Source organism: Solanum tuberosum, unplaced genomic scaffold (assembly GCF_000226075.1).
Source record: "Solanum tuberosum cultivar DM 1-3 516 R44 unplaced genomic scaffold, SolTub_3.0 scf00414, whole genome shotgun sequence".
NCBI classification, from domain to species: Eukaryota; Viridiplantae; Streptophyta; class Magnoliopsida; order Solanales; family Solanaceae; genus Solanum; species Solanum tuberosum.
Genome location: NW_006239332.1, coordinates 388,850 through 416,704, shown reverse-complemented (window position 1 = coordinate 416,704; position 27,855 = coordinate 388,850). Strand labels below are relative to the sequence as shown.

General features: G+C 32.1%; 1 protein-coding gene and 1 long non-coding RNA gene across 4 annotated transcripts; one reads left to right on the top strand and one right to left on the bottom strand.

The window, feature by feature from the left end:
* The first annotated feature begins 6,295 nt into the window (after positions 1–6,295).
* Positions 6,296–21,020, top strand: LOC102586019 (MADS-box protein SOC1-like). 3 transcript variants are annotated; one of them, XM_006362632.2, is made up of 8 exons: positions 6,296–6,481; positions 6,772–6,961; positions 10,449–10,536; positions 19,385–19,446; positions 19,564–19,663; positions 19,747–19,788; positions 19,890–19,931; positions 20,498–21,020. In XM_006362632.2, the coding sequence occupies exons 2-8, from the start codon at positions 6,780–6,782 to the stop codon at positions 20,681–20,683; spliced, it is 702 nt and encodes a 233-aa protein (XP_006362694.1). In that variant the 5' UTR covers positions 6,296–6,481; positions 6,772–6,779; the 3' UTR covers positions 20,684–21,020. The 3 variants fall into 3 exon arrangements, with proteins under 3 accessions (XP_006362694.1, XP_006362696.1, XP_006362695.1); XM_006362634.2 differs by having other exon boundaries at positions 6,297–6,481; positions 20,473–20,991; XM_006362633.2 differs by lacking the exon at positions 6,296–6,481 and adding an exon at positions 6,512–6,691.
* Positions 18,207–19,378, bottom strand: LOC107057952 (uncharacterized). Its single transcript, XR_001471668.1, has 2 exons — positions 19,287–19,378; positions 18,207–18,701 (listed from the first exon to the last, which is right to left on the bottom strand). It is a non-coding gene; the product is annotated as an uncharacterized lncRNA (long non-coding RNA).
* Positions 21,021–27,855: the final 6,835 nt, after the last annotated feature.

Here is a 27,855-nt window from a genome sequence, read left to right as displayed (position 1 = left end):
TGGATGTTTCAATTATAAACGCGTGTTCGAGTCAAGCAATTAAAATCTCAACTTCAAAATCTTTCTAAAGTCAATCTCAATCGCAGAGTACTTTAAGAAAAAAAAAAGCAATCGTCAATTCTCTAACAGAAAGTTTCTACTTTACACAAGATGATGACTTCATTTCATTTGTTCTTAATGACCTTGATTCTTCATTTAAAATTTTGAAGGTTGCAATTAGTATGTGTTCTAGTCTTATCACTTTTGAAGAACTGTTTGGACTTCTTCTTTAAGAAGAAATATGCTTAGTTGAAGAACTTTGCTCTACCACCATCAACACTCAATTTGGCTCTTCTCCTTCTCGTGCTCTGTTAAAACACAATCAATCATTTCTTCAACGCAAACCATTTATCTATTCTTGGACCTTCCTCACTATATATTCACCTTGTCCACAATTCTCATAATCACGTTTAATCTATGGTATATCACCAATATTCATCTTCCTCTCGGTCCAATAATATTCAATCTCAAGCAACGTATTCAATGTCAAATATGTGGTAAAAATAATCATGATGCTCATTATTACTATAATCGCTCCAATAAATTTCCACCAACAGGGAACCACCGTTCCGATCAATTTCCAAACAAGTATATCTTGCTTCTTATTCAGCTAAAGTTGATCATGTTTGGTACTTTGATTCGGGTGCTACACATCACGTGATCTCAAACATAGTTAATCCCTACTGACATAATTACACCAACAATGATGATTTATCGATTGATAATGTTATGAAAATTTTTATTTGGCACATTGGCTCATCAATTCTATCTACAGACGGAGTCCATTCATCTTAATAATATTCTCCATATCCCACAAATTTTCAAGAATTTACTTTAGTGTTGCTAAAATAATTCGTGATAACAATGTATAAATGGAATCTTATCCTTGTGTTTGTCATGTGAAGGATTTGCAGGGTAGGAAACTATTTCAAGGAATACATGACATTCAACTTTCCAATCTTTCCAACCTTCAGTATTTCTTAGTGAACACACTTCTCTCGTTAGTTGACACCATCGATTGGCTCATCCAAATTAAGCTCTTCTTTGGCGGCTTATATCTAATTTTAGGCCATCTAATTCTAATTTTGTTTTTTCTAATGTTTGCGAACTTTGTCAACTAGGCAAGAGTAGACGCTTATACTTTTTTCATTCTTGTGTTTTTAGCAGTAGTCCTCTTCAATTAATTTATTTTGATGTTTGGGGACCTTCACCCGTTCCTTCTATTAATGGATCTTCCTACTTTGTTTTATTCATTGATGATTGCACTAAATTTATTTGGATATATTTTATGTCACATAAATCGCAAATCTTTTAATTTTTCACTCAATTTAAATCTTTAATTAAAATTTAGTTTGAAACAAAAATAAAATCAGTCCAAATTATATTGGGGAGGTGAGTACCAAAATGTACCAATTTTTAAAAATAAAATTATGATATTCATCATTGTATCTATTGTCGTTGTACATCTCAAAAAAATGGTGCATCAAAAACGTCGAAGTCGAACTATAATTGAAATAAAGACTTGCTCTTCTCTTTCATATTTCTCTTCAATTTTGAGAGCGTGCATTTAACACTGCTATATACTTATCAAATATGACCATATCTTTTTTCTTTGTCTTTCAAATCACCATATCAATTACTTCACAAAAGTTATTCTGAATATGGTTTTCTCAAGATTTTTCGATTGCCTTTGTTATCTAGTGCATACATATTCTCTTACACACTTTGTCACACCCAGATCATTTTCAAATATTAATTCTACTCTACTCCTCCTCATTTTTTAATGTTGTAACCTCACGTACCTTAGATCTTTTTTGAGATCTTGTTAGTGATCTTATATTCAACATGAATTTTGATCTCCCTCTCTTCAGGTACCTAGTTTGAAACTCAATTTCTCTCGTCTAATGACTTGGGTCTAAGAAGATGAAGAACAAGAAAGAATTAAAAATATATAATAAAATAAATTGAGTAAATTAAGGAAAATAATTTTTTTAACTAAACAGATACTAAAATAACTTTTAAAAATATTTTTTAGCTCGTCTCACTCGCTAATAGACAGTTCAATACACTCAGCTCATAAGGGGTGAGATAAAACCACTCTGAACAAAAGTAAGGGGTATTAGGATCTTGGAAAATTAAAATTTCAGTCTTTTTTTTAAAAAAAAAATAGTTAGAAGGGATAGTTATGTAAATTAATGTCTCAATGTCTTAAATTAATACGTCATTATAATTACTCTATTGTGTAATTACCACCCTTGAATGACACCAATTTCAATAAACATGAGACTTTTAAATAAATCTTAAAATTAAATGTTCACTTTTACTTGTCCAATTTAGAAAATCAAGAGATAATTTATCACATAATTCCCAATTTACCCTTATAATTAACTATAAATGATCTTTTTCCAATGCATTTTTGAAAGTATTGAATTTATTATACTCAAAAGACGATACAATAAAATTATCATTCTATTTATTACTCTTTAAGAAGTGTGTCTGTCAATACTATACAAATAAAAATGGACATAGGGAGTACTAGGGGTTGGTCGTTTTATTTGAAGATTAGTTATAATAGGATTAATTATTATGGTATTATTTCTTAGAGGTCGTTTGGTAGCTGGATCAATAGTCCCATGAGACTAAAACAAGTTATCAATATTAATTTTCATATAACTTATACAACGTTTGGTGGCTAGATAGAAAATAAGTTATTCATGTATAAAATTAATACGACGACGTTCGATTGACAGTTTTAAAACCTGCATAAACTAATACATGTATAAGTTATGAGAATTTCTATATATTATTTTATGCAGGATATAATATAGAATAACTAATATATGTTTAACTAATCCCTTCATAACTAATACATGCATAAAATAATATATAAATTCACTCGGAACTAATGGCTATAGTAATATATGCATAACTCTAACCAACTATCAAACAACCCCTAATAGTGAATGTTTGATTTGTTGTATTAAAAATACTATGCATTGCATATTTTTAAGAACATTTATTTTTGTTTTCAAAGATACTCCCCATAAGTGTAATTGATGTGAAAAGTGATGTACAAAAAGAGTTTGAGGGGGTTATTATTGTCATTTTAACTATTTTACTGCAGAATAAGTTATTTCAGGATTATTAGTTAATCCAGATGCAGGGGGAACTCATACCAGTACTAATTATTATCCTGGGCTAAGTTATTTCAAACTTTGTAACCAAACAAGGAATTAATAGGTACAAAAAAATTATCCTAAAATTATCTTCCTTTATCCATTATACCAAACGTGTTCCAACGGTAGTATGAAATAAAAAATAAAACTCTCCTAATAAACAAGAAAAATGAAATATTTAATTTTGATATAGAAGTCAAGTAAAATGAAATGAAAAGAGTACTTCATTAATTCACTTTTACTAATTACATTTGGACTTGGAGTACTCATTAGAAAAAACAACGTTGATATGATTATTTTTACTACACTATCCTTATTAGTTGATATTCAGTATCTTGAATATTTCTTAGAGAATAAGTAATTAATGCTAAAGGTAAAATATAAAAAAAAAATACCCCCAACATATGCCCGAAATTCCAGAGACACACTTATACTATACTAAGGTCCTATTACCCCCAAACTTATTTTATAACTAATTTTCTACCCTTTTTCGGCCTACGTGGCACTATCAACAAGATAGCTTGAAAAAATTGTCAGCACGCGCTGGGCCCAGAAGATAGTGCTATGTAGGCCGAAAAGGGATAAAAAATTATTTATAAAATAAGTTTAGGGGGTAATAGGACCTTAGTATATATAGTATAAGTGTGTCTCTGAGATTTTGGGCATAGGTTGGGGGGATACTTATGCATTTTCCCTAAAAAAATAGTTATTTTCCTTGTTATGTTAAAAATAATACATAAAGTAAAATCTATTTTTGAAATAATGAACAGATAAAAGTGAACCGAAGAAAGTTTAGTATAACAACATTTTGTAAAAGGAAAAGACTCACATATGCCATCAAACTTTGAGAAAAAGGTCATCCATTAAGGGGTAGTTTGGTAGCTGGATATAATCATATATGTATTAGTAATCCGGGTATTAGTAATGTGAGTATTAGTTAAGCAATTATTAGTAATGTAGGTATTAGTAATATGGGTATTAGTTATGTAGGTATAAGTTATACAAGTATTAGCTATGCAGAGTTTAGTTATACGGAGTTTAGTTATGCACAAATTATTTCTTTGGATGTTCTTTTTTATATTAAAAATTTGTAAAATTATATATTTTTTAAACTATAGCATTTTTTTACAATTATATCCTTTCCTTCTTGAACTTTGTATTTTTCCTTCTTTAACTTTGTATTTAAATTAAAACATTTCTTTAATTATGTAGAAGAAAAAAGTAGTCATGTGAGAGTGATGAGGGTAATATTGTCATTTTAACTTTTTACATATCAATTAGCTATACACATATTAATTATTCCACCTTCTACTCAGCATAAATAGTACACAAATTTTCCCATAACTTATATATGTATTAGTTATGCGAGTTTCAAAATTGTCAACCAAACGTCGTATTAATTTTATACATGGATAACTTTTTTTTCTTATCCACCTACCAAACGCTATATTAATTATATATATATATATGAATAACTTTTTTTTATCCACCTACCAAACAACGTACTAATTATATACATGAATATTTTTTCTTATCCACCTACCAAACGTCCTATAAGTTATACAGATTCTAATACATGGATACAATTTGTTTTATCCAGCTACCAAATGATCTCTAAAAGTTTGACTCATCTATAACATTTTATCGTTGAGAAAAAATTCATCCATGCCATTATTTGTTAAATGAAATGACATAAATGAATCAAACTTTTAACGAATAACATAGATGAACCAAATTTTTAATGAATGACATATTTTGAGCCTTTTCACAAAGTTTGTTGGCATAGTTGAGCCTCTTCCCTTTTAAAAAATAAACTAATTAATGATGTCGACGAATCATAATTGATCATGTATAAAAATTGATTTTATAAATCAAAATTGTTTTCAGTTAACAAATAATATCATCAATAAAAAAAATTTATCAAATAAAAATGACCTAGATAATCCAAACTTTTTACGAATATCATAAGTGAATCTTTTCTCCAAGTTCTGATGACATATTTGAATCTTGCAGCTTTATAAATATCAGTTGGGAAGAAGCTGACTCGGCCTAAGGAAGTGAGCCACGTGACAAGGCTTGCTACCATTGGCCATTTTTCTGCCAAACGTTTCAAAATGCTTTTCCGTGTCTGCCCAACTTTATATTCTAAGGCTATTTAATTTTTCTCTACATACACTTTATATATTTATGTGGACCCTCCTATTACTTCCCAATCTTAGCTTGTTACTAATTAAGGTTTTCATTTTTTTTTTAAGATTTGGGAAATTTGCGGTCACTATTCTTTGGATGTGCATAGGTTAAAATTTTCGCTCTTATGCAATAGCTTGCAAATCACATAGGAAGGTAATCCGCACTAGGCAAATCCAGTGCGACGAGCTCGACCCAGAAGGCAAACCCCTTGTTTTCGCTGGCAAGGGATTTTAATTAAGGTTTTCATTTACAATAATTTTTTATTTAAATATTTTCTTAAAAATAGTATACTATAAGGGGTAATATAAATTTATTTCTAACAACAACTGTTTTTATCGAATAAAATAAAAATGTAATCTCCATTTCTATGGGCCTGAATTAGCGGTCTCTCCGTTTCTTAAAAAAATAATCTATATATGCTGTTGCTTTCTGAGGATGAGATAACTAAAACAAGATAAAAATAAGGTTTATTTTTTTTGTGCTTTTCTTTCCTCTTTTTTTTTTTTGGTTTAGTTAGTGGGTAATAAGAGTGATGGAAAAAGACATAAATAAGAGAACAAATTAAGAGGTGTTTGAATTGACTCTTTTTTATGTGGCTTATAAGTTATTTATTTATGTGATATATTTTGGATTTCGAAATTTAAATAAGTCTATATATTATTATAAATATTTTGTATATCTTTTAAATATTTTGAATTATTCTCGATCAAACTTAAATTGTTTGACTCTTGAAAAATGAAATATATAGGGTAAAAGTCAAATTTTAGTACCTCTTCAGCTTTAAAAAGGTACATTTTTTATGTTATCCAAACACTTTCAAAATAAAAAAAATAGCTTAAAAGTAAAAAACCACTAAAAATAAATTAATCCAAACCCCATTACACAAATATATGGGAAAATTAATGTTTTGGGTTTTGTGGTCCGCAAATGAAGAGATGCATACATCAATCCCATAAATAAAGATCCTTCATATATATTCTTACTTCTTCTTCTGTTTATATTTATATATATTTTCTAGGAATCTAATTCCTTAATTATTTTCTTTTCCATCCTCTTTCCATTTTCCCGGAAAATCGGTACGCAAATTCTCAATGTCTTCGTCCTTTAATTTTTCTAGCTAAATGTGTTTTTTTTTCTGTGATTTTGAAGCCATTATAGTACTATTTTTTTTCCTGCTACTGCACTCTAGCTTGTTTTCACAGCTAGGGTTTTCCAAAGTCCTTTTTTTTTCAGTTGCAATTTGTTTTGCTGAAATTAATTCATCTGTTTCTGAAATATGTTTTGAGGTACTTATAGTCCATCAATTTGTTTCTTCGTTGTAATTTTTTGAATACGATGGATGATTTATAATAATTTATTTGTGCAGGAATAGAAATGGTGAGAGGAAAAGTAGAAATGAAAAGAATAGAAAATTCAACGAGCAGGCAAGTGACGTTCTCAAAAAGGCGGAATGGACTTACGAAGAAAGCTTATGAATTATCAGTTCTTTGTGATGCTGAAGTTGCTTTCATTATTTTCTCACATAAAGGAAGACTTTTTGAATTTGCTAGTTCCAAGTAAGTAGTTTTTTTTTCATATCTTAATTTTATTAATTTCACTGTATTCAATGTATACATTTTTCTTAATTCTGGGTTTGCCATTGTTGTTCTGATTTCCAATTAAAGAGGTGTGGGCTTTATGTACTTTGAAAGTACGATGATACTGTTTTTTTTTTTTTAAAAGTTGGTATAGTCATAACCTCGTCTGCATCAATTTATGTTTTACCACTACTCGGTATATATGTTGGATATATATGTCTTGATTATTATTCATTAATTGCTTCTCATCACACATTTGTAATTTGTTCATATCTCATTTATTGCATTATTCATCAAGGAAAAAATAAATTTTGTTGACAAATGAAAAAAATAATTGCTTCTCATCACACATTTGTAACTTGTTCATATCTCATTTATTGCATTATTCATCAAGGAAAAAATAAATTTTGTTGACAAATGAAAAAAAATCTCAAATATGTGGTTAGTGAGATGAGTGATTTCTTTATAATGTTTGGACAATTATCTTATTTTTGAGTTAGTTTCTGAGGCGTGAGTTAGGTTCAAGATCTAATTTTACAGGTGTGATGATTATGGGGAAGAGTTAAGGTATGAGTTAACGGGTTTGTCCAATTCAGTGACTGTGGTTCAAACCTTGCATTTGTCTTGATCTCGAATCAAGTAAACTTGAATAGATTAAGATACTGATGATCAATAGTATTTCTTATTAAGGTGTTCTCTATCTTTGATTTCCTGAGAAATTCAGAGAAACACTTAGATTTCAAGTTTGATCCAATTAATGTACGACCTTAAAAATATATATTGATCTTTTATAACTAAAGACTCAATGAGTTCCGGAAAAATAATTACAACACAATATATAGTTTTATAGAATCATGTGGAGGGGAATGGGATTAGAGGGTGGGAAATCGAACTTAATTATTAACTGTGTTACTATTTTATTGAAGAACTTAAATATGATATCAGACTAGGCATAGATCTTGTGATTGAATCAGTACCCCATTAGCAAAATAAATATAAAAATTTAACAACGTACGTACTTAAACCTATAAAAGAATTAAGCTCGCATATGAAGGGACATGTTAAAAACCAAATTAAATGAGTACTTAATGAACACTCATCAACAAAATTAAAGTTAAGTAGCCATTCAAGTGGATTTTGAGAGTTAAACAAATTGAATTTGAAGTTCATATTGGTATGACCTAGAAGGTTGAGATGCTAGATGCAGATGTGTTATTTTATGCAATATCCAAAAGGGGCCTCTAAATTTATTACAGTATGATATCACTGATACAACATACATTTCTTTTGCATTGAGGAAAATTTAAGTCGAGAATCTTTTTGAAACAACCTCTTTATTTCAGAGAAATAGTTACAACATGTATCCAATATATTTCACTGAGTACGTTGTTGTATATCGAGGAAAGTCTTTTTTCTTGGGAGTGGGGAGTGGGTGTGGAGGTACATATATTTGGTTGCTTTAAATCCTTTTGAGCAGTATATATGGTACTAGATAGTGTTGATTACTACTGCTATATATGCATTTTTTTATGTCAAGTCACCGTCCTATCTAATTCCTCTAGTAAATACCCTCATTTTTGGGGAAATAATTAAAATCCAACTAAAATTAGTCTACTTGGTTGTGTTTGGAAACCTACTAATTAATGGAGAAACTAATCACAAGTTACTCTCAATGAAGACAAATAAAAGTTACCTTTTCCAAGAGATCTTATTACCTAACCTATAGGAAGGGCTAGTGACATTGTTTTGGAAATACTTACTTCCACTAATTACTTCAACCGAATGAAAGAGGTTATTTGTTACATGAAATAAGAATAATAATTTTGAGATTAATTTTATTCATGTTTGGTAATTTTGGATGTACTAAAATGGGAGGATTACTCCCATGTAATATCCTCGCTTATTATATTTTGTGTACCAAAGAGTTTTTTAGTCATCAAAAAGATATTTATATGGAAGGAAGTCTTCATATATCTTGAAAATAAGATAAATTACTTACTTTGACGTATAAATAAATGTGATATGATAGTGTAAATATTCTTTCTGCTGACGATGTATATGACTTACGGATAGAACAGATGGTCTAACTACGTAACTTTTTCTTTTTCATTACTTTCGTGGTCGTGCCTCGTGGCACGGCAACACCTGTACTATTGAAATGGTTCGTCAGTAGAGATGCTCCCACATGTGCCCTTTTTTCCAATGGTACTATAATTCCTATTCCCCTATCCCTTCATTCCCTCTTTTGGTCTATCTACATTCCAGGAAATTCCCCCCCAAGGCCTAACTCAAGTGGCAAAAGATGGAGGATTTGTGGCTTAGGTCGCAGGTTCAAGCCCCACACCATGCAAAGCGAAGCCCGATATTTAAGTGGAGAAGGGTAGAGGGGCCGGCCCATTATCCACCGAGTTTAGAAGACTGTGATTGGTCCAAAGGGCGGGTCACCAGACGGATTTTTCGGTTATCAAAAAAAAAAAAAAAACATTCCAGGAAATTCATGTGCTCTACGGACAGAGCAAAAAGTGGAGTCTTGGTCAGAGCAAGCCGCCCTATTCTATTACTAGACATAATTGAGAGAAGCTCATCCGAAACTAGAGTTAGAAACACTTTATTTCGTTTCGTTCCTGTTCTTCATTTCCTTCTTCTCGAATTCAAGGGGGACTTCTCATATTTAGAATCTTTCTGTGGTGTGCTCCGTTTACTATTCTTTTGTATTTTCTTCTTTTTACCACGAGATAGGTCAGCAAAGCCTGAGCAGGCGCGGAGAAAGAAAGGCCAAACACTTCAGCCTAACGGGAATGAGCAACGACAAAATGAGAAGATGAGGTGCTTCGGGCACCCTATTTAGAAAGAAGGGTCAAAGGTTTTGGGCATGTAGCTTTTCCATCTCCCCTTCGTCGGGCGGTGCTTGTGTGGAGGGTGCGCCATACTCTTTGGGAATAGGGACTATAACTAATGCAATTACAGGTGACTGATTATACAACGACACTTTCAATTGCTGGCATTCATTGATCATTTTCCAGCATACTTCTCTTTGATAGTTTAGAGAACAATTAATTTATATAAACAGTGACACCTTCATAGCAAAATCAATTTTAAAGTTTAACTACTGAATGAGTGTCTTCCGGTAGATCCCAAAAGGCCCGCAAGAAGGTTGCAACTTGCACTATACAATTTTTTTTTTTTTTTAGCTATTAACGTGAAACTTTTATTTGTGCATCCCATCGAAATAAAATTTTAATATTCTGGAATAACAATGGACTAAAAATTTATCATAAAACATGTATGCTATATTGATTAAGATACAATTTAGCAACCCTCAAGAATAATATTTTCAGTAGCAATCTATTGAGAGTGTATATATATATTCATGACTTCATCTACTGCTACAAAAGCACAAATCTAGCTCTTCAAAATTTAGGTTTGATGAAAGCTTTACAATACTAATAATTTTGGGATGATTCAGCATGCAGAAGATAATTGAGAGATACCATGCGCGTGCAAGAGAAACAATGACGGTGGACAAAAGCACTGAACTCGAGCACTACATGGAGGTAAGTATTTTCTCGTATATGTGCATCAAACAATAACCAAAAAAAATTTATATGAGAAAAACAGTATACTCCTTTCGTGTAAGTTTATGTGATATAGTTTAATTGACATTGAGTTTGGGTTTAAAGAATTTTTTTTTTTAAATTTATAGTTTGAAATAAATACAATATTTGTAGGGTCGGGCCCATTATTCACCGAGTTTAGAAGGTTGTGATTGGTCCAAAGGACGGGTCACAGACGGATTTCTCGGTTATCAAAAAAAAAATACAATATTTGTGCAAATGATAGATAATACTTATCAGTTAAATTATTAGTAAATATACGGTAGGAAATGAGAAAAGGAAGAATAAGAAGCTTTTTTTGGTTGGTGCAAATGATAGATAATACTTATAAGTTAGTTCTTGAGGTCTTTCTAGATAAGACTATACTTATATAAAGATAGATAGATAAACTCATCATTCAACTTTATCCCAAAACAAAATCTAGAAGTAAGTTTGAATTTGCTCTTTACTCAATCGTGATTTCAATTTTTTAAATTCTTCTTACTTTGAGAGGCTTCATAAAATATTTGCAATTTGATTATGAGTCTTACATATTTGATCTCCATTGTCTTCGTGACAGTACTTTTTTTTATCCCCACATATATATGATTTCTTGGTACAATCTTTAAATACAATACTTTCTTTGTATCCATCCTCAAAATTTGAGGATCACAAGGTCGAGAATCGATGAAATTTTCTACGATTAAAATTTATGTAGACAAAGAAAAATGAAACACGTCAATCAACATGGTTTAAAGGTACATTGTCATGAGCAGTTGAATTCGGGAAAACTTTTAAAATAAATAAAGACAGGAGTGCAGAAATCAAGAAATAGATAATGTTAATTTCGTGATAAAACACAAGTGAATCAATGAGTTTGATTAGAAGGAGTGTATGCGTCGTAGAACTCTCTAACCCAGCTTGGTATGTAAGAGCCGCAATGTCTTGTGAAGATTTGGAATTTGTGGTGTTTCAGGCAATCCATCACCTCTGGATACCTATCAATAACCCCGTCTATGGAAAGTCATTTCTCCTCAATGATCGTTCTCAGACCTTCCGCCTTTGATCTATTCGTTGACCAATGCCGGGGACCTTGTACTGGAGGGTCTAAAGAGGCAAGTAGTTTAATTGAAGGAGTCTTAGTTGAAGTAGAACTCTTCAAGTTACGGCTGAATTGAAGAGTTGGAGTTCGCTACAATACAAAAGAATCAATGAATTTGATTTGAAGAAAGAGTCTAAAGAAGCTAGGAGTTTGAATGGAAGAAGGAGTCTTAGAACTCTAAGTCAAGAGAGTTCAAGTCAATGAGGAGTTTGAAGTGAACAATAACTCTATGAATAATTGTGCTTAAATAGAGGTGAAGTCGTCCAAAATACTTGTGCATTTATAGAGCTAAAAGGGCAATTGAAAAATTGACTTTGCAAGTGCTACCAATAGGCTGAAGGAACACATTGATGAATCAAATCCTATTATAGATTCTATGTACTAGGAGGTTTTCATTGAGTCGTAGTATTGATGTATGTTTAGTTCAATGTGTTATAAACTGGATTAGGAGTGTTGTCTTCAAGTTGAGTTAATTCGAAGACTTAGGAACACATACCTTGGGAGGTTGGTGTTGAAGTTTGGGAATTAAAGTTCGTAATTTCTTAGGTTAAATAGGTTTGTAATTTGTTTTGTGTTGAAGCTCAGTGATTTAGTGAAGTTAAAGTTAAATCTTGTAGAGAAACAAGTCGTGATTTTCTACACTTTTTTTAACCGAATGTTTTTCACGTAAATATTGTGTTTTTACTTACCGTTCTTATTATTTTGCTGGAACACATTAGAAAACCTATTTCATACTTAGGCGAAAAATACAGTTAGTAAATTATCATCAACCTTAAGTTTTAGCTATAGTGTTGACTTTTATTCTTTTTTCTTAACGCTAGCATGTTGGATTTCTCTTCAATATTGCTATGATATACTTAGGATATCAATAAAATGCTAGCATGGCTTCCACATTCTCTTTTTCGTCCACGTCCTCTATAGATTTTTTCACCCTCCATAATCTTTTAAGAATATCTTGATTATAAGAAGTTGCTTTATTGACTCTTCTGATCTGCATTTAATCTTTTTTTTTTATCTTCTTGTGAAGAATTCTTAAATTGTTATCATAAAGTTAAATTTTTAGACTCCTTAATAGGACCTACAATATAATTAAATTTAGATGTTAAAGAATGCAATAACTTCTCTAACATATAGACATCTTCCACTTTCTTTTTAATTTGTTCACAACAACCTCTGCCGCTCCGGGTGCTCTTAAATAACAATTTGAACTGTATTCAAATTTCTTCGATTTAAATGCTTCAAGTTCATCCTTTGGAGATTGAAGATATTTGTTTTTCACATTATTATCAACTTTTCTGAGAGAATTTTGTAAAATCTTTTAAACTTTTTTTTAGATTGTTGCATTAGTCATTTTTCAAACATGATATCATCGAAGCGTTGATGAATGCTACTAGTTGATAAGAGGATATGATAATGGTGGAAGAGGAAGAAGTAATAGTAACAAGTACAAACCCAACAATGAAGAGAAAACCAATGATCATTTATAGGTTGTAATCATGAATAAAAAAGAGGAAAAAGATGTGGTTACCATCAAGAAACACATGAAAAAAGGTTTGACAAATTTATAATTGAGTGTTATGATTAGCATAAATTAATCATTTTTCTTGGAAATGTCATAGCAATAATCGAAGGGAAATCCAACCTTGTGGATAATGAGAAAGAAGAAGAAGAGTCGTTAGGGATGTAGTAAATCTGTAAATGTAATTTAAAATTTTCTTCTTTGTTTCAAATGTTAATCTCAATTTTCAAATAAACTTGAAAAGCTTAATAATGATATCCACAACTTGATTATGATTCATCACATATTTGAACTCCACTCTTACTTCCTTTTTGACAATGCTTTCTTTTTATTCACACATATGGTTGCTTGATCTATTATCCAAATATCATGACCTACAATTATCTTTCTTTTCCATGACCACAAGTCCACAACCTTTAAATGATAATTGAGTATTGACTTTTCTTTTCATTGTTAGCTTTTGTTTCGATTGTTTCTTCCTCTTCCACAACTGTCACGTTTTCTTTCTTGTCCATATCCTCTAGAACTCTTTTCACCTTCTTCATTCTTTATGCCTTGATTGGTTTTAAGAAAGTGGCCTTTCTTGTCTCTTTTTGATTCTTTCTTCATAGACTTGTAAACAACATTCCAACTGCTTCATCATTATAGATTCCATTCTTGAGACTACTAAATAACACACATAACCTTATAAAGTTTAGATGTTACGGATAGGAGGCAGTCGAGAATGTGATGTAAAAAGGATTAAGGAGGATCCTATCCTAAAAGATAAGAAGTAGGAGGTAGCTTCAGGGGCAGAATCAGATGATTATATAAGATAAACAATGAGATAATGGAGAGGATTTAGACAATTCACTTTGAGTACAAGAAAGTCTACTAGTAGGAATTCCTCATGGAAGAGCTACCTTTGACAAAATTTTCAAATCTATTTAGTATATGGCACAAGAAGGTGAACTTTCATTTATATATCAAACTTTTGCTTTGGTTTGTTATTGACTTGACTACATTATCTCACTGAGTAGTATTTTATCATGGAGGAAAGAAAGATGGGCCAAATCATGTGGGTAAGTGCCTAATCAATTTCATACTAGCTGTTAGAAAAATAATAGTAGAAAATATAATTGAAGAAGAAGATGGCTTTGAGGCGTGTAATCACATTCTTTAAAGAGTTATTGCCCATATACACATTGGGGTAATGCAAACAATTCTCTTCAAGGATACAACAAAGCCCTTTGTTTATACATGCAGATTTTTCATAGGCTACTTCTTAGATAGTCTTTATATTTTATAGAACTTAAGAGATAACTCTTCATAAGAGTCATGTTCTTTCATGAACATATGACTTTTCATAAGAGTCGAGTTCTTTCATGAACATATGATTTTTCATAAAGGTCATGTTCTTTCCTGAACAAAAGATTTTTCATAATAGTCATGTTCTTTTACGAACAAACGTGTCTGTTCAATTTAAGACCTTTATATATTACAAAATATCCAACAGTCCCCCACTAGTTTGTAATATTTCTCATAATGTCATGCATACCTAAGAGTATCTTATAATTGATTTGAACTTTCTATTAGTGCAAGTACTTTAAAGTTCTGACGAAGTAATTAGTATCTTAAAAGATTTGAACCACAACATCTTGTGTCAAAATCGAAAATATCACACACATAATATTATTTATAGCTTTGAAACTCAATATATGCTTTAGCACGTTTATGACCATGTGCTCATCCTGATTTCATGAATATTTACAAGACCAACCCTTTAGATCTTACTTGAAGCGGCATCACTTCAATATACATATAGGTGAAATTAGCTACTATGTCCCTGTTACTATAGACATTTACTAATTTCATTAAGAATTAATTCAACCTTCGTGTAACAGTTTGCACTATGGAGTTTGTCACTATGCCCCTGTTATATCAAGCATTTAACAACTCTCAACTGCAGTACACTTGATTCAAGGCTTGAAAAAAAGACTTGTGCTTTAGCAACACTAAGTAACTTGTTATTACCCGTTGAACTTGTATTGTTAGAGTGTATATTAACTCAAAGTTGAGTTCCCATTACTTGTGTTTAGTTTAAGGATTTTAACCTTATTCATTCACACATTTATAATACTTCATCTTTTGAAACTAAATTTTACAAGATTAATATAAATAATAAACAAATCTTTCACATAGGCATGTCACAAATAACATCATTATCTCAATAGCTTAGAATGATTTCATCAGTTGTGGCCACAACATTTCAAAATCATATTCTTTTCAACCATTCCATTTCTTTTCAAGCATTTATATGTTAAATATATTCTTATTCCACTATGGAATTCAAGCCTATTTTGATGCAAAATTTATGGCACCTTCATACATGTTACAAATCCAACTTATATGGATTTTATCATTATCATTAAAAAATTCTCTTTTTATAGACCAACACACCAATTCATCTATGTATGAATGGTCATGTCTATACAAATGTTATCTTACAACAAATATTATTGATTATTAATCATAATCCAATCACTCCCACACTTAAAATATTTCAAATGTCTTTTTCATAACTTGAGTGGACATATTAGTAGATCATCTTGTTATCAAATTTATCGTGTTTCAATACTATAACACAAGCATTTAATAAGAACACAAAGTCTTCAACCTTTAATGAATGCAAAATGATCTAGCAAAAATTATCATTTCTCTTAATTTCAACTTATTCTAATAACTTTCAAGTATAGATATAATCCATCAAATAAAGGAATTCATATATATCATCTGATAACTTGAACATAAAATTTACATGATCTTTATGCAACACAATTATGCAATAATAATTTTCTTTGTCCCAAATAACAAATTTATAATAAGCATAAGCATATCAAGTATGTCATTCCTAAACTTATTTAAAATGCATTTCAAGATCATCACAAGTGAATTATTTATCCTAACATTTATGGAAAATCATTTCTCAAAAATTTCAAAGGATAAATTTTATAAATAAATAACAAGAAAAGTTAAAAAAGCAGAACCCGATATATGCCATTTCCTTTGTGATCCACTTTTGCTGCCTTAGAATCATACTTTAGATCACTCAAAAAAAAAATCCTACTACCCCACTTCCTCAAGAACTCAAAGATCTTGTCTCTTTTTTCTTCTTCAAATCCAATAACTCTTTAAAATTGTTAGAAAAATGATAGTAGAAAATATAATTGAAGAAGAAGGACTTTGAGGCGTGTAATCACTTTCTTTAAAGAGTTATTGCCCATATACACATTGAGGTAAATACAAACAATTCTCTTCAAGGATACAACAAAGCCCTTTGTTTATACATGCAGATTTTTCATAGGCTACTTCTAGAGAGTCTTTATATTTATAGAACTTAAGAGATGACTCTTCATAAGAGTCATGTTCTTTCATGAACATATGACTTTTCATAAGAGTCGTGTTCTTTCATGAACATATGACTTTTCATAAAGGTCATGTTCTTTCTTGAACAAAAGACTTTTCATAATAGTCACGTTCTTTCACGAACAGATGTATCTGTTCAATTTAAGACCTCTATGTATTACAAAATACTCAACACTTGCTACTTCCACTACCATCACCCCTAGTAATGCATCATTTATGAGAGTTCGATCATTTGAAGAAAAGGCACTGAATTACACAAAGTGTCCCTAATGCTATGATGTTGACAATCAAGTCAGCAACATTTTTGAATTTAAAATATTAAAGATTATTTGGATCATTGTTTCAATATATCTCAGCCTTCAGGGCTAGCTTGCTTCCACTAGTAGCCAAGGGGAGACCTTAAGACATGGTATCGAGGTGAAGGTATGGAGGTGCGACAATGCAGCCCAATCTAGTCTTAGGAGGAGTGGGACTTTGGAAGGTACAGGAGAGAGAAAGGACATAGCTTAATGGAGGAGTTAGAATCATCTACTCGATTCCTTGTGAGAAGATTAAGGACTAGGAGCTTTTTTTTTTTTTGCTCATCTGAGTGTAAATATGAGGGACTACACCCTTCGTGTGGTTTGTTATTAATACACAAAAATGTTACCTGTTCAAAAAAAAAAAGACTTTCACCAATTTTTTGAGTGAGAAGTGGATGTTGGTGAGAAAAGGAAGTTGAGTTCAAGTTTGGAGCACATGGCATAAGCCCAAGATCTCGAGATGACTCTAAAAGCTAACGAGATGATTCTACTTATAAACCAGCATTCCTCCGAGCAAGGGAAAATCTTTCAAAAATCCATGTGGAAATTCTTTTTAATGTGGGTGACGTTGAGATTCGATCTCAGAATCTCTATCTGTTTTGATACCATGTTGAAGTCTGTGACCATGTCATCTAAAAGTTTAAGTTTAAGATGTTAGAGAGGGCATACTTTTAATTAGTTAGTGATATTGTCAACACTTTTCAACCAAATGGACGTTTTATCGTCTTCTACTTCTTTTTCTACCTTTTCAATCGATTCACAACAACCACTATTGAATATATATTAATAGAAACTCGTGGTTGATTGACAAAATATATATATATATATTACTTCAAAGTTGTTAGAGAAAGAGAAATATTTGAGGAGTCAAGAGGTTTGTGGGAGAAGAGAAAAAGAGGAAGAGAAGTTCTTCAGTTTTTCTTAATGAAAATGACAAGTACAAAGCAAGATATTTATAGGTATTAAAAGGAGAGCTCTAGAACTACTTCTAGTATAATTTTTTTCACTTAGAAAATGCAAAATTAGAGAATTGAAGTGATCTTTGATTAAAAAAGAAAAAAAAAAGTGATCTTTGATTTCTGAATATGATTAACCTCAAGTACAAAAGAAGTTCTAGACTATACTCAAACCTTATGCAATAAAACCATCTATGAAGATGGGCTGCTCTAGACTTTACTCAAAAGAAATTCTCTAAATCACAATTTACAACAAATATCCATGACATTGAGTTGAACATTGGCTGTTAAAATTTTCTATATCAGAAATATTTGTAATTAGTGAAGAAAAGCCTAAAATAATGTGATAGCTTTGACTAATATATTTTAAAATGATCCAAAAAATATGTATACATCTCTTCAAGGAAGTTCATATACTAGAGCTAGCAAGAATGATGTATATTATATATGTCGCATTCTGCTTCAATCAATATTTTTATGATATAATAAATATATCTTTTTGTTACCAAATAGCATTCTATACAGGAATTTTTCTTACATTTTGACAACCCTAAGATACAGCAATTACACATTCTGACTGGAGCTTATATTCATGTTCACAAGTATTCTGGACGACTTCATCTCTATTTAAGCACAATTATTCATAGAGTTATTGTTCACTTCAAACTCCTCATTGACTTGAACTCTCTTGACTTAGATTTCTAAGACTCCTTCTTCCATTCAAACTCCTTGCTTCTTTAGACTCTTTCTTCAAATCAAATTCATTGATTCTTTTGTATTGTAGCGAACTCCAACTCTTCAATTCAGCAGTAACTTGAAGAGTTCTACTTCAATAGAGCTTGCTATGATCAATGAGGACAGACATTCTTGAGTGAGAAAATAGGTGGGATAGTCAGATTTCGAGCTTGCTATGAGTTTTTAGACAACATTTGAAAAGTAATAGGGAAATAACTGCACTTAAATGGGACAAAAAAGGTTTGGTATAAAATTGATGATACTCAAAACACGAAAGAACTTATAAAGGTTATCAATTGAACCCCGTGATATGTTCCTTAGTTTTGAACTTGTATATAATGGTTTGAACCCCATCAATTTAACTTTTTATTTTGAAACTTCAATAAATTTTTGAACCTCATGATCAATTCTTTCTTTGTTTTCTTTTACTTGGATTTGATGCACTTGACCCGAAGATTTTCCGGAAATAACCTCTCTAGGTACACTTTACCATCCTAGGCCTATTTTGTGAGATTTCAGTGGATATGTTATTGTTGTACGTAGTTGATAGTAGGTGCTAAAAGTGACTATTTACTACTTATATGATCCAATTCCTGAGAGTACTGGTCACACCCCACTAGACAAGTCAATCTATTGTAGATAAAATAAAATATTCAAATCTGAGAAAGGTAAACTGTACATCTTACGTTTACCTCGAGTCTGAAGGATCCTAGCTATGGAACTGCATGTCCAAATGGCAAATGAATGAGTTTTAGATAATGATCGCCATTGATTAATTTCATTTTTGCAGAACTTGAAGCATGAAACAGCTAACATGGCAAAGAAGATAGAGATCCTTGAAGTTTCCAAACGGTTCTCCATTTTCTTAATTTGTTTGCCACAATTCTCAATTTACTACTCCCTCGTAACACTTATTTTAGAAGGGAGGAAGTTTACTTAAATTTTTGAATTGGGGAATTAATTGATTAGGAAGCTAATGGGGCAAGGATTAGGGTCATGTTCAATGGATGAACTAGAAGACATCGACAGCCAACTGGAGAGGACCCTCAAAATTATCAGGGCTAGAAAGGTACAAATTAAATTCATTATTATCCAATATTTGACACTAATTAAATTATTAATCCTTAATTCTTTTCTCATTTTAATTTCTAGACTCAATTGTTCAAAGACGAAATAGAACATCTAAACGCAAAGGTATGATCATCAACAATTAATTTATTTAATGCATTTTAGGGCTTTTACTAATTGGTATAATTAATTCTATGAACTAAATGCACTTTCCCCCCTTCGTTCAGGAGAGACTATTGCTACAACAAAATGCAAGTTTACGTGAAAAGGTGAACTCTCTGATATTTGTTATTTTAATTAATCAATTGAATTTATTTCTTTTTTAAATCATTTTAAAAATAATCATCACCTTTCTAAATTTAAAAAAATAAATTAAACTTCTCCTTTTAGCGTTAGTGAGAAATTATTACAGCCATAAAAATGTTAGAACACGGTTAATTACACAAGTTTCAAAAAATTTATATATCGTCAAAATGATGTGACATATTTAATATTATAAATTCCAATATTCTTTTTTAACTCTGTGCTCAATCAAATAGGTTCACCATTAATAAAATTGAAATGAATGGAATAGTTTTAAATCATCCCACTTAATTTTCTATTACATCTTTTCAATCGTGCTTCAACCTATTTTTATTTTTTTTACACACCAATATACATGGATGTGTCATTATACTTAACATATGTCCATTATATTATAGGATATTCAAACTTTTCTTTTTATTATCTCAAACAATTTGTTACGCTAATAGTTGCATTTATGTTTTCTCGTTTTTTTTTTCACATTCAAAAAATCATTTCTCAATCCAGTGCGGGTTTATGCCAATGCTATTAGAGTCAGCACCCGCACCCGCACCCGTACCAGTACCACCACCTCAAGCGAAAGAAAGGGGAAATTGTAGCCAAAGTACAAAGAGTTGGGAAGTGGAGACTGAATTGTTTATTGGCTTTCCTCAAATGCGCTGCTTATAGTAGCGCGGGTCAGTGGCTGAGCTACAATTTTTTCATCGAAGGAATTTAAAATCCGAAGAAATAAGCACACAAAGAAGGCGGAAGGGGTTCAAAGTCTACTCTATATATATTAAAAGATAAATTTTAACTATATATAAACAATGTAATTTTTCTCTAAAGGAAAATCAGTTAAACCCCTCAATCCTACGTGGCTCCGCCCCCGATCGGGACAATGGGACCATTTGTTCATATTTTGTTTATGGTTCTCCTCAGTTATTTAGATTACAAAAGTCTAGGATTTCTCAATTATTTACAACCGTAAGGAGTTGCAAATTCAATGAATAATACCTTACAATAAGAGTGTAATGTTTGTCCCTATTTCTTTTTGGTAACCTCGTTTAGCCAAATGTTGTATCTATGTTTCCATGAACAAGTTTTTTTTTTGTTTCACACCCTATTGGGAGCGCCACCCCCAAATGGATCTTGCAAAGCGTGATTCGAATTTAGTCGGAGCCCTAATGTGAACAACTATTATAGAGAAGCTTGATTTGTGTTGCATATGTATTTATAGTATGCTTCCTTTCTATTTTTTAAACATTCTAGACAGCTCAATTGTTTTGAAGTGTATTACAAGTTTGTTTTTAGTTTATAATGAATATATAAAAATTTATGGGAGAATTCCAAAATTTGAAACTTATAGATTCTTGTAATGACCTTAAAGTCAATATTCAATAATAATTAGGTGCACAATTAAATATTATGAATACTACGTAAATTTCTTAATACATTGACAATATATATATGGGCAAAATCTACGGGTTCACATGAACCCAATCACCACAACAACCACTGTAGATTCGCTTTTTGCAAGATTATTTTCTTCCACGCAAATTGTAAATAGTTAAGTTAACTCATTTCCTCTATTAATTATTTGGAATAATATATACAAATTGTAAATAGTTAAGTTAACTCATTTCTCTATTAATTATTTGGCATAATATATACAGAAGAATATGTAGACGTATTTAATGACATTTCCTTACAGTCCATTACAAATATTATTTTATTCATATAATTTTTTTTTTATATAGAAGATCAGTAAAATGCAACCTGAAAGATCTAAATAAAAAATAAAAAATAGTACCCAAATACTTACAAGGACATCTTCTATTTTAACGGTAAGTGGGCCGCATAGACCACAAATTATGCGTTGTGTCAGCCCAACAATCTAACTTACCATATTTAGCCCAATTGTGCTAAATTTGCCCGATTTGGTCCAGTTGTTGCATATTTTTTAAAAGAGAGTACTTTCAATAAATAATTACTGAGTTTAGCGATACATTTGAATTATTATCATTTATAACAATACATAACAATATTATGATAAATCTACTATGTATTAAAATGAATTATGTATGTAATCAAGACGTACCAATTTCCCAAAATAAATGATGTCTCATATTTTTCTCTTTTAAAATACCCTCTCTACTCGTTTTCTTTGCACAAATTGGATCTTTCGATTGTCATTTCTTCATTCTTCAATTTCTATATAAGGTGTTTTTGGTGTGGTTTCTCAGCATTGAATGTCTATTGCATTAGGGTCGGGTTTGGAGCGTGACATACCTGTGAAGGAGCTCAGAAAATGTGTTGACATACACTAGCATTCAATGTTAGTTAGTTGATAAGTTAGTTAGAATCAAGTTGTTAGATAATTAGTTAGATTTGTCAGAAGTTAGTTACAGCTGCCACATGTGGATGTATATATACAACAATGTGTACCCAGATTCATTATCAATGAAAATCATTCTTTATTTCTTCAATTTCCCTCTTCATCATGAAAGCATCAATTCATAGTTCTTCAATAACTAGACATGGTATCAGAGCTTTGCGAGAATTTGAAGGAATTTGAAGGATTTCTACTCTTATTCAAGGATTCTGCCGTTTGTATTCTCTGTTCTACTCTTATTCAAGGATTCTGGCGTTTGTATTCTCTGTATTTCTTCTAAATTTCTGTGTATTTTGGATCTGCATCCATGGAGGAAAATGCTAATGCTTCTGTAACTACAACAACAATCAATTATCATCATCATTTGTACTTATATCCATCAGATGTTCCTGGTTCACTGTCGATTGGGATTTTGTTGACAGGATCTGATAATTACACTTTATGGAGCAGAGCTGTGAAACTTGCTTTGTTAGGAAGGAATAAACTGTGTTTCATTGATGGCTCAGTGAAGAGGAGTCAATACACAGGCGATTTGGCAAAATTGTGGGACAGATGCAATGCAATTGTGATTTCATGGCTCATGTGCAATGTAAGTAAGGATTTACTCAGTGGAGTTTTTTTTTGTTCAGACAACAATTTGATTTGGGAAGATCTGAAGGAAAGGTTTGATAAAATCAATAGTTCTAGGACTTTTCAATTGCATAAGGAAATCTTCACTTCTGTTCAAGGAACTTCTTCAGTTTCTGCATATTACTTTAGGCTTAAGAATTTATGGGATGAGTATGATTCAATTATGCCCCTCCCTCATGTGATTGTCCTAAGTCTAGGAAATTCATTGAGCATCTGCAATATCAGAGAGTTCTACAGTTTCTGATGGGATTAAGTGACAACTATAGTCAAGCTAGGAGCCAAATTTTACTAATGCCTCAGGTTCCTACTGTGAATCAAGTTTATGCCATGGTGAACCAAGATGAAAATCAGAGGATTGTTGCAGGGAATAGTAGGATGATGTCTTCCAATCCTACTGCTATGTATACTTCTAGCTCTGGTGATGATAATCACAAACAAAGGAGAGGTTTGAATGGGAATTCCTTTTGTATTTTTGCCATATGAAAGGGCATATCAAGGCTGATTGTAACAAACTGAAGAAATGCGATTTTTGCCATCTCACTGGTCATGTGAAGAGAGACTACTACAAGTTGATTGGATATCCAGCTGACTACAAAGGAAAGAGAAGGACTAATGTGGCAACTGGGTTTATGACAGGTAGCAATCATCCATTTGTTGCTAACACTGCAGGTACACAGAACTACTATACAGGCAACAATAGCAATCACCAACATCAGATGATGATGCCTATGATGCCTTTTCCACAACAATGAGGTTTCTCTCAATGCTATCCTCAACAATACAGACCTGATCCATATCCTCCTATCATACAACAACATCAGCAACATCAAGCTACTATGGACTCATCTATGTTTGCCTCAAACATTACTGTTGCTAGTGGAAGTAATTGTGCTAATGGAAGTGCTCACATGGCAGGTAATTATCTTTCACAACAAGATGAATCTGTTAATTGGATAATGGATACATGTGTTTCTAATCATATGATCAACGACTACACACACTTACTAGCTGAGGGATTGATAGAGAATGCAGGACAAGTGCAACTACCTACAGGAGATTCAACTAGAGTCTCACATGTAGGGAACTACTCTCTAGGAGGAGGTGATACTCTCACCAATGTCTTGTGTGTACCAGCTTTCAAGTTTAATCATATGTCAGTCTCTAATTTGACTAAGGACTTGAATTGATGTGCCATTTTTTCCCAAACTACTGTGTTTTTCAGGACCTCTCATCTGGAATGGTGAAGGGGATTGGTAGAGAAAGCGAAGGACTATACACTATGCAGTCACAACTAAAGACCAAGCAGGCAGGATCTGATATATGTTTGGCAACATCACTTGATGTAGATGTTATCACTTGGAACCATAGGATGTGTCATATTCCTATGAATGTTCTTAAAAGAATACCTATGTTTCATAACAAGTCTTTTACTTTGAATAAATGTGAAGTATGTCCACTAGCTAGGCAGACAAGACTACCATTCCCACATAGTGTGAGTAGATCAACTGTTGTTTTTCAATTGTTACATGTAGATGTATGGGGGGCCTATAAATGGGAAACTTTTGATGGAAAGAGATTTTTTTTAACAATTGTTGATGATTTCTCCAGATGGACTTGGGTTTTCTTGATGAGACTTAAGTCTGATGTTATTATGCTATTGAATTTTTTTTTCATTGAAGTTGAAACACAGTTTGGTGTGAAAGTTCAAAAACTGAGGTTTGACAATGGAGGAGAGTTTTTTAGTCATGAATGCACAGAATTGTTTAAATCTTGTGGTATTTTGCATGAAAGTTCCTGTCCATATACACCCCAACAGAATGGTGTGGTGGAAATGAGACATAAACACATTCTTGAGATAGCTAGAGCAATAAAATTCCAAGGTAATCTACCTAATAGGTTCTAGGGTGTATGCATTGAATCAGCTGTATATGTTCTAAATAGGGTACCCTCCACTGTTTTGAATGGGAGGACTCTTTTTGAGTTATTGTATAATAAGGTTCCTTCCTTAATGCACTTAAGAGTCATTGGATGCTTGTGCTTTGCCACCAATCTTGCTCAGAGGGACAAGTTTGGTCCTAGAGCAGTGAGGAGTGTGTTGGTTCGATATAGTATGCATCAGAAAGGGTATAAATTATATGATCTTGACAGTAGATCATTCTTTGTCAGCCGAGATGTGGTATTCATGGAGTCCACTTTCCCATTTCAAGGGAATTTGGAAGATCATCAGCCTTCTTTTAATCATTTTTCTTATGATGATTTGACTTTAAATCCAATTCCAGCGACAGTAGTTCCTGAAGTGAGTCTCATACCATCAGCACAGGGGAATGAAGTTGTATATGATGCAGTCACATAAATTGTACATGATGCAGTCACAGAGGTTGTACATGATGCAGACACAGAAGTTGTACATGATGCAATCAGGAAATCAGTAAGAAGTTCTAAGCCCCCTATATGGCACAAGGACTATGTGCTAAAAACAGGTTCTAGTAAATGTCTCTATTCTATTGCTGACAACATTACATACACTAACCTCTCCACAAAGTACCAGAGTTTTTTTATCCAAATTCTCTGAAGAAACTGAGCCTGCTAGTTATTCACAAGCTGCTACAGATAAGAGATGGATTCTTGCTATGAAGGATGAAATATAGGCCTTGGAGGATAACAACACTTGGGAAGTTGTCACACTTCCTAAAGGGAAGAAAGTTATAGGATGTAAGTGGGTATACAAGTTAAAATACAAAGCTAATTGTGAAGTGGAAAGATTGAAGGCTAGATTGGTAGCAAAAGGGTACAGTCAGAAGGAGGGGTTAGATTATCAGGAAACTTTCTCTCCAGTAGTTAAAATGACTACTGTCAGGGCTGTTATCTCAGTGGCAGCATCCAAAGGTTGGAGGTTGTACCAAATGGATGTGTACAATGCTTTCCTACACGGTGATCTCTATGAGAAAGTGTATATGACTATCCTAGAAGGTTTTTCTAATAAAGAAAGAAGTGTTGGTCAGGTGTGCAGACTCCTGAAGTCCTTGTATGGTTTAAGGCAAGCATCCAGGCAGTGGAATATTAAACTTGCCACATCTTTGACTTCCTCCGAGTTCCATCAGAGTACTAGAGATTATTCATTGTTTACAAAGAAGGAATGTGACAGAATTGCTATAGTTTTGGTGTATCTGGATGATTTGTTACTCACAGGGAATGACCCCTTAATGATATAGCATACCAAGGATATATTGCATACAACTTTTAAAATCAAAGACCTGGGAGAACTTACATATTTTTTGGGCATTGAGTTTGCCAAAAATAATGATGGGATATTGATGCATCAAAGGAAGTACACATTGGAACTAGTGGCAGACATAGGTCTTGCAGGTGCTAAGCCTATTACTACTCCTATGGATCAAAATCAGAAGCTCAATACTGTAGAGTTCGATCAGTACATAACTCCAAATTCTGAGGACACATCACTGAAGGATCCTGCCAGCTATCAAAAACTTATATGACGACTGCTCTATCTCACCACAACAAGGCCAGACATTGCATTTGCTGTGCAAAGTCTAAGCCAGTTTATGCATTCCCCAAAGAAATCTCATATGGATGCAGCCATGAGATTGGTTAAATATGTGAAGCATGCACCAGGTCTGGGAATATTAATGTCTACTGATGGTGATAATCTTCTGAAGGTATACTATGATGCAGATTGAGGTGCCTGCATCAATAGTAGAAGGTCAATTACTGGTTATTTGGTGCATCATGGAAATTCACCCATTTCTTGGAAATAAAAAAAACAAGCCACAGTGTCAAGGAGCTCAGCAGAGGCAGAGTACAGAGCAACGGCTGCAGCAGTCTCTGAAGTGATATGGATGACAGGGCTGCTTAAGGAACTAGGTGTAGATATTAAGGTTCCTGTTTCATTGTTTTCTGACAGCAAATCAGCTCTACAAATAGCTGCTAACCCTGTCTTTCATGAAAGGACCAAACATATAGACATAGATTGTCATTTTACTAGGGAAAAGATACAAGAAGGCTTAATTGTCACTGCATATTTGCCTACCACAGAACAACCTGCTGATTTGTTTACTAAAGGACTTGGTAGTGCATTGCATACACATTTAATGTTGAGGAGAAGTGTGAAGGAGCTCAGAAAATGTGTTGACGTACACTAGCATTCAATGTTAGTTAGTTGATAAGTTAGTTAGAATCAAGTTGTTAGATAATTAGTTAGATTTGTCAGAAGTTAGTTACAACTGTCACATGTGGATGTATATATACAACAATGTGTACCCAGATTCATTATCAATGAAAATCATTCTTTCTTTCTTCAATTTCTCTCTTCATCATGAAAGCATCAATTCATAGTTCTTCAATAACTTGACAATACCAGCCACAACAATGTGGCTTGCATCTCAATTTGGCTTGCCATGACACCGTTTTTTTTTGTTTTTTTTTTATTACAAAATTTGATATTGTTTCATTTTGTGTAGAATCAATGTTGTAGTATTTTATGTTATTTTTTAACAATTTGAAAGTAATTTGATAATTATTCAAAGAAAATCAGAAGTTTTGGAGACCAACATATAAAATTCTTGTCGTTCAAAAGGTCAAGCGTTGATAAATTGAGAAGACTTTGTTCAATGAAATAGTTATTTAATTAATATTGTAGGTATTTTTGGAACAATTCTATTGGAAATAACACTTGCTAAAAAATGGCTTATTGATCTTGTTATTTTTATAGTTTTCATTTAAATTTATTAAGTAGTACTCCTTCCGTTTGTTATGTTGCACTTATCGAGAGCCAATTTGACTAACTTTCAAAACTAAATTAGATTACATTTATTCAATATTTTAAAATAAAAATTTTAATATTCAAAAAATAGTATAAACTGCTAATT

Coding starts and splice junctions, on each gene's coding strand:
- LOC102586019 (XM_006362632.2), top strand. CDS start 6,780: ATGGTGAGAGGAAAAGTAGAAATGAAAAGAATAGAAAATTCAACGAGC. Junction 6,962..10,448: donor TTTGAATTTGCTAGTTCCAA/GTAAGTAGTTTT, acceptor GGGATGATTCAG/CATGCAGAAGATAATTGAGA. Junction 19,789..19,889: donor TAGAACATCTAAACGCAAAG/GTATGATCATCA, acceptor CCCTTCGTTCAG/GAGAGACTATTGCTACAACA.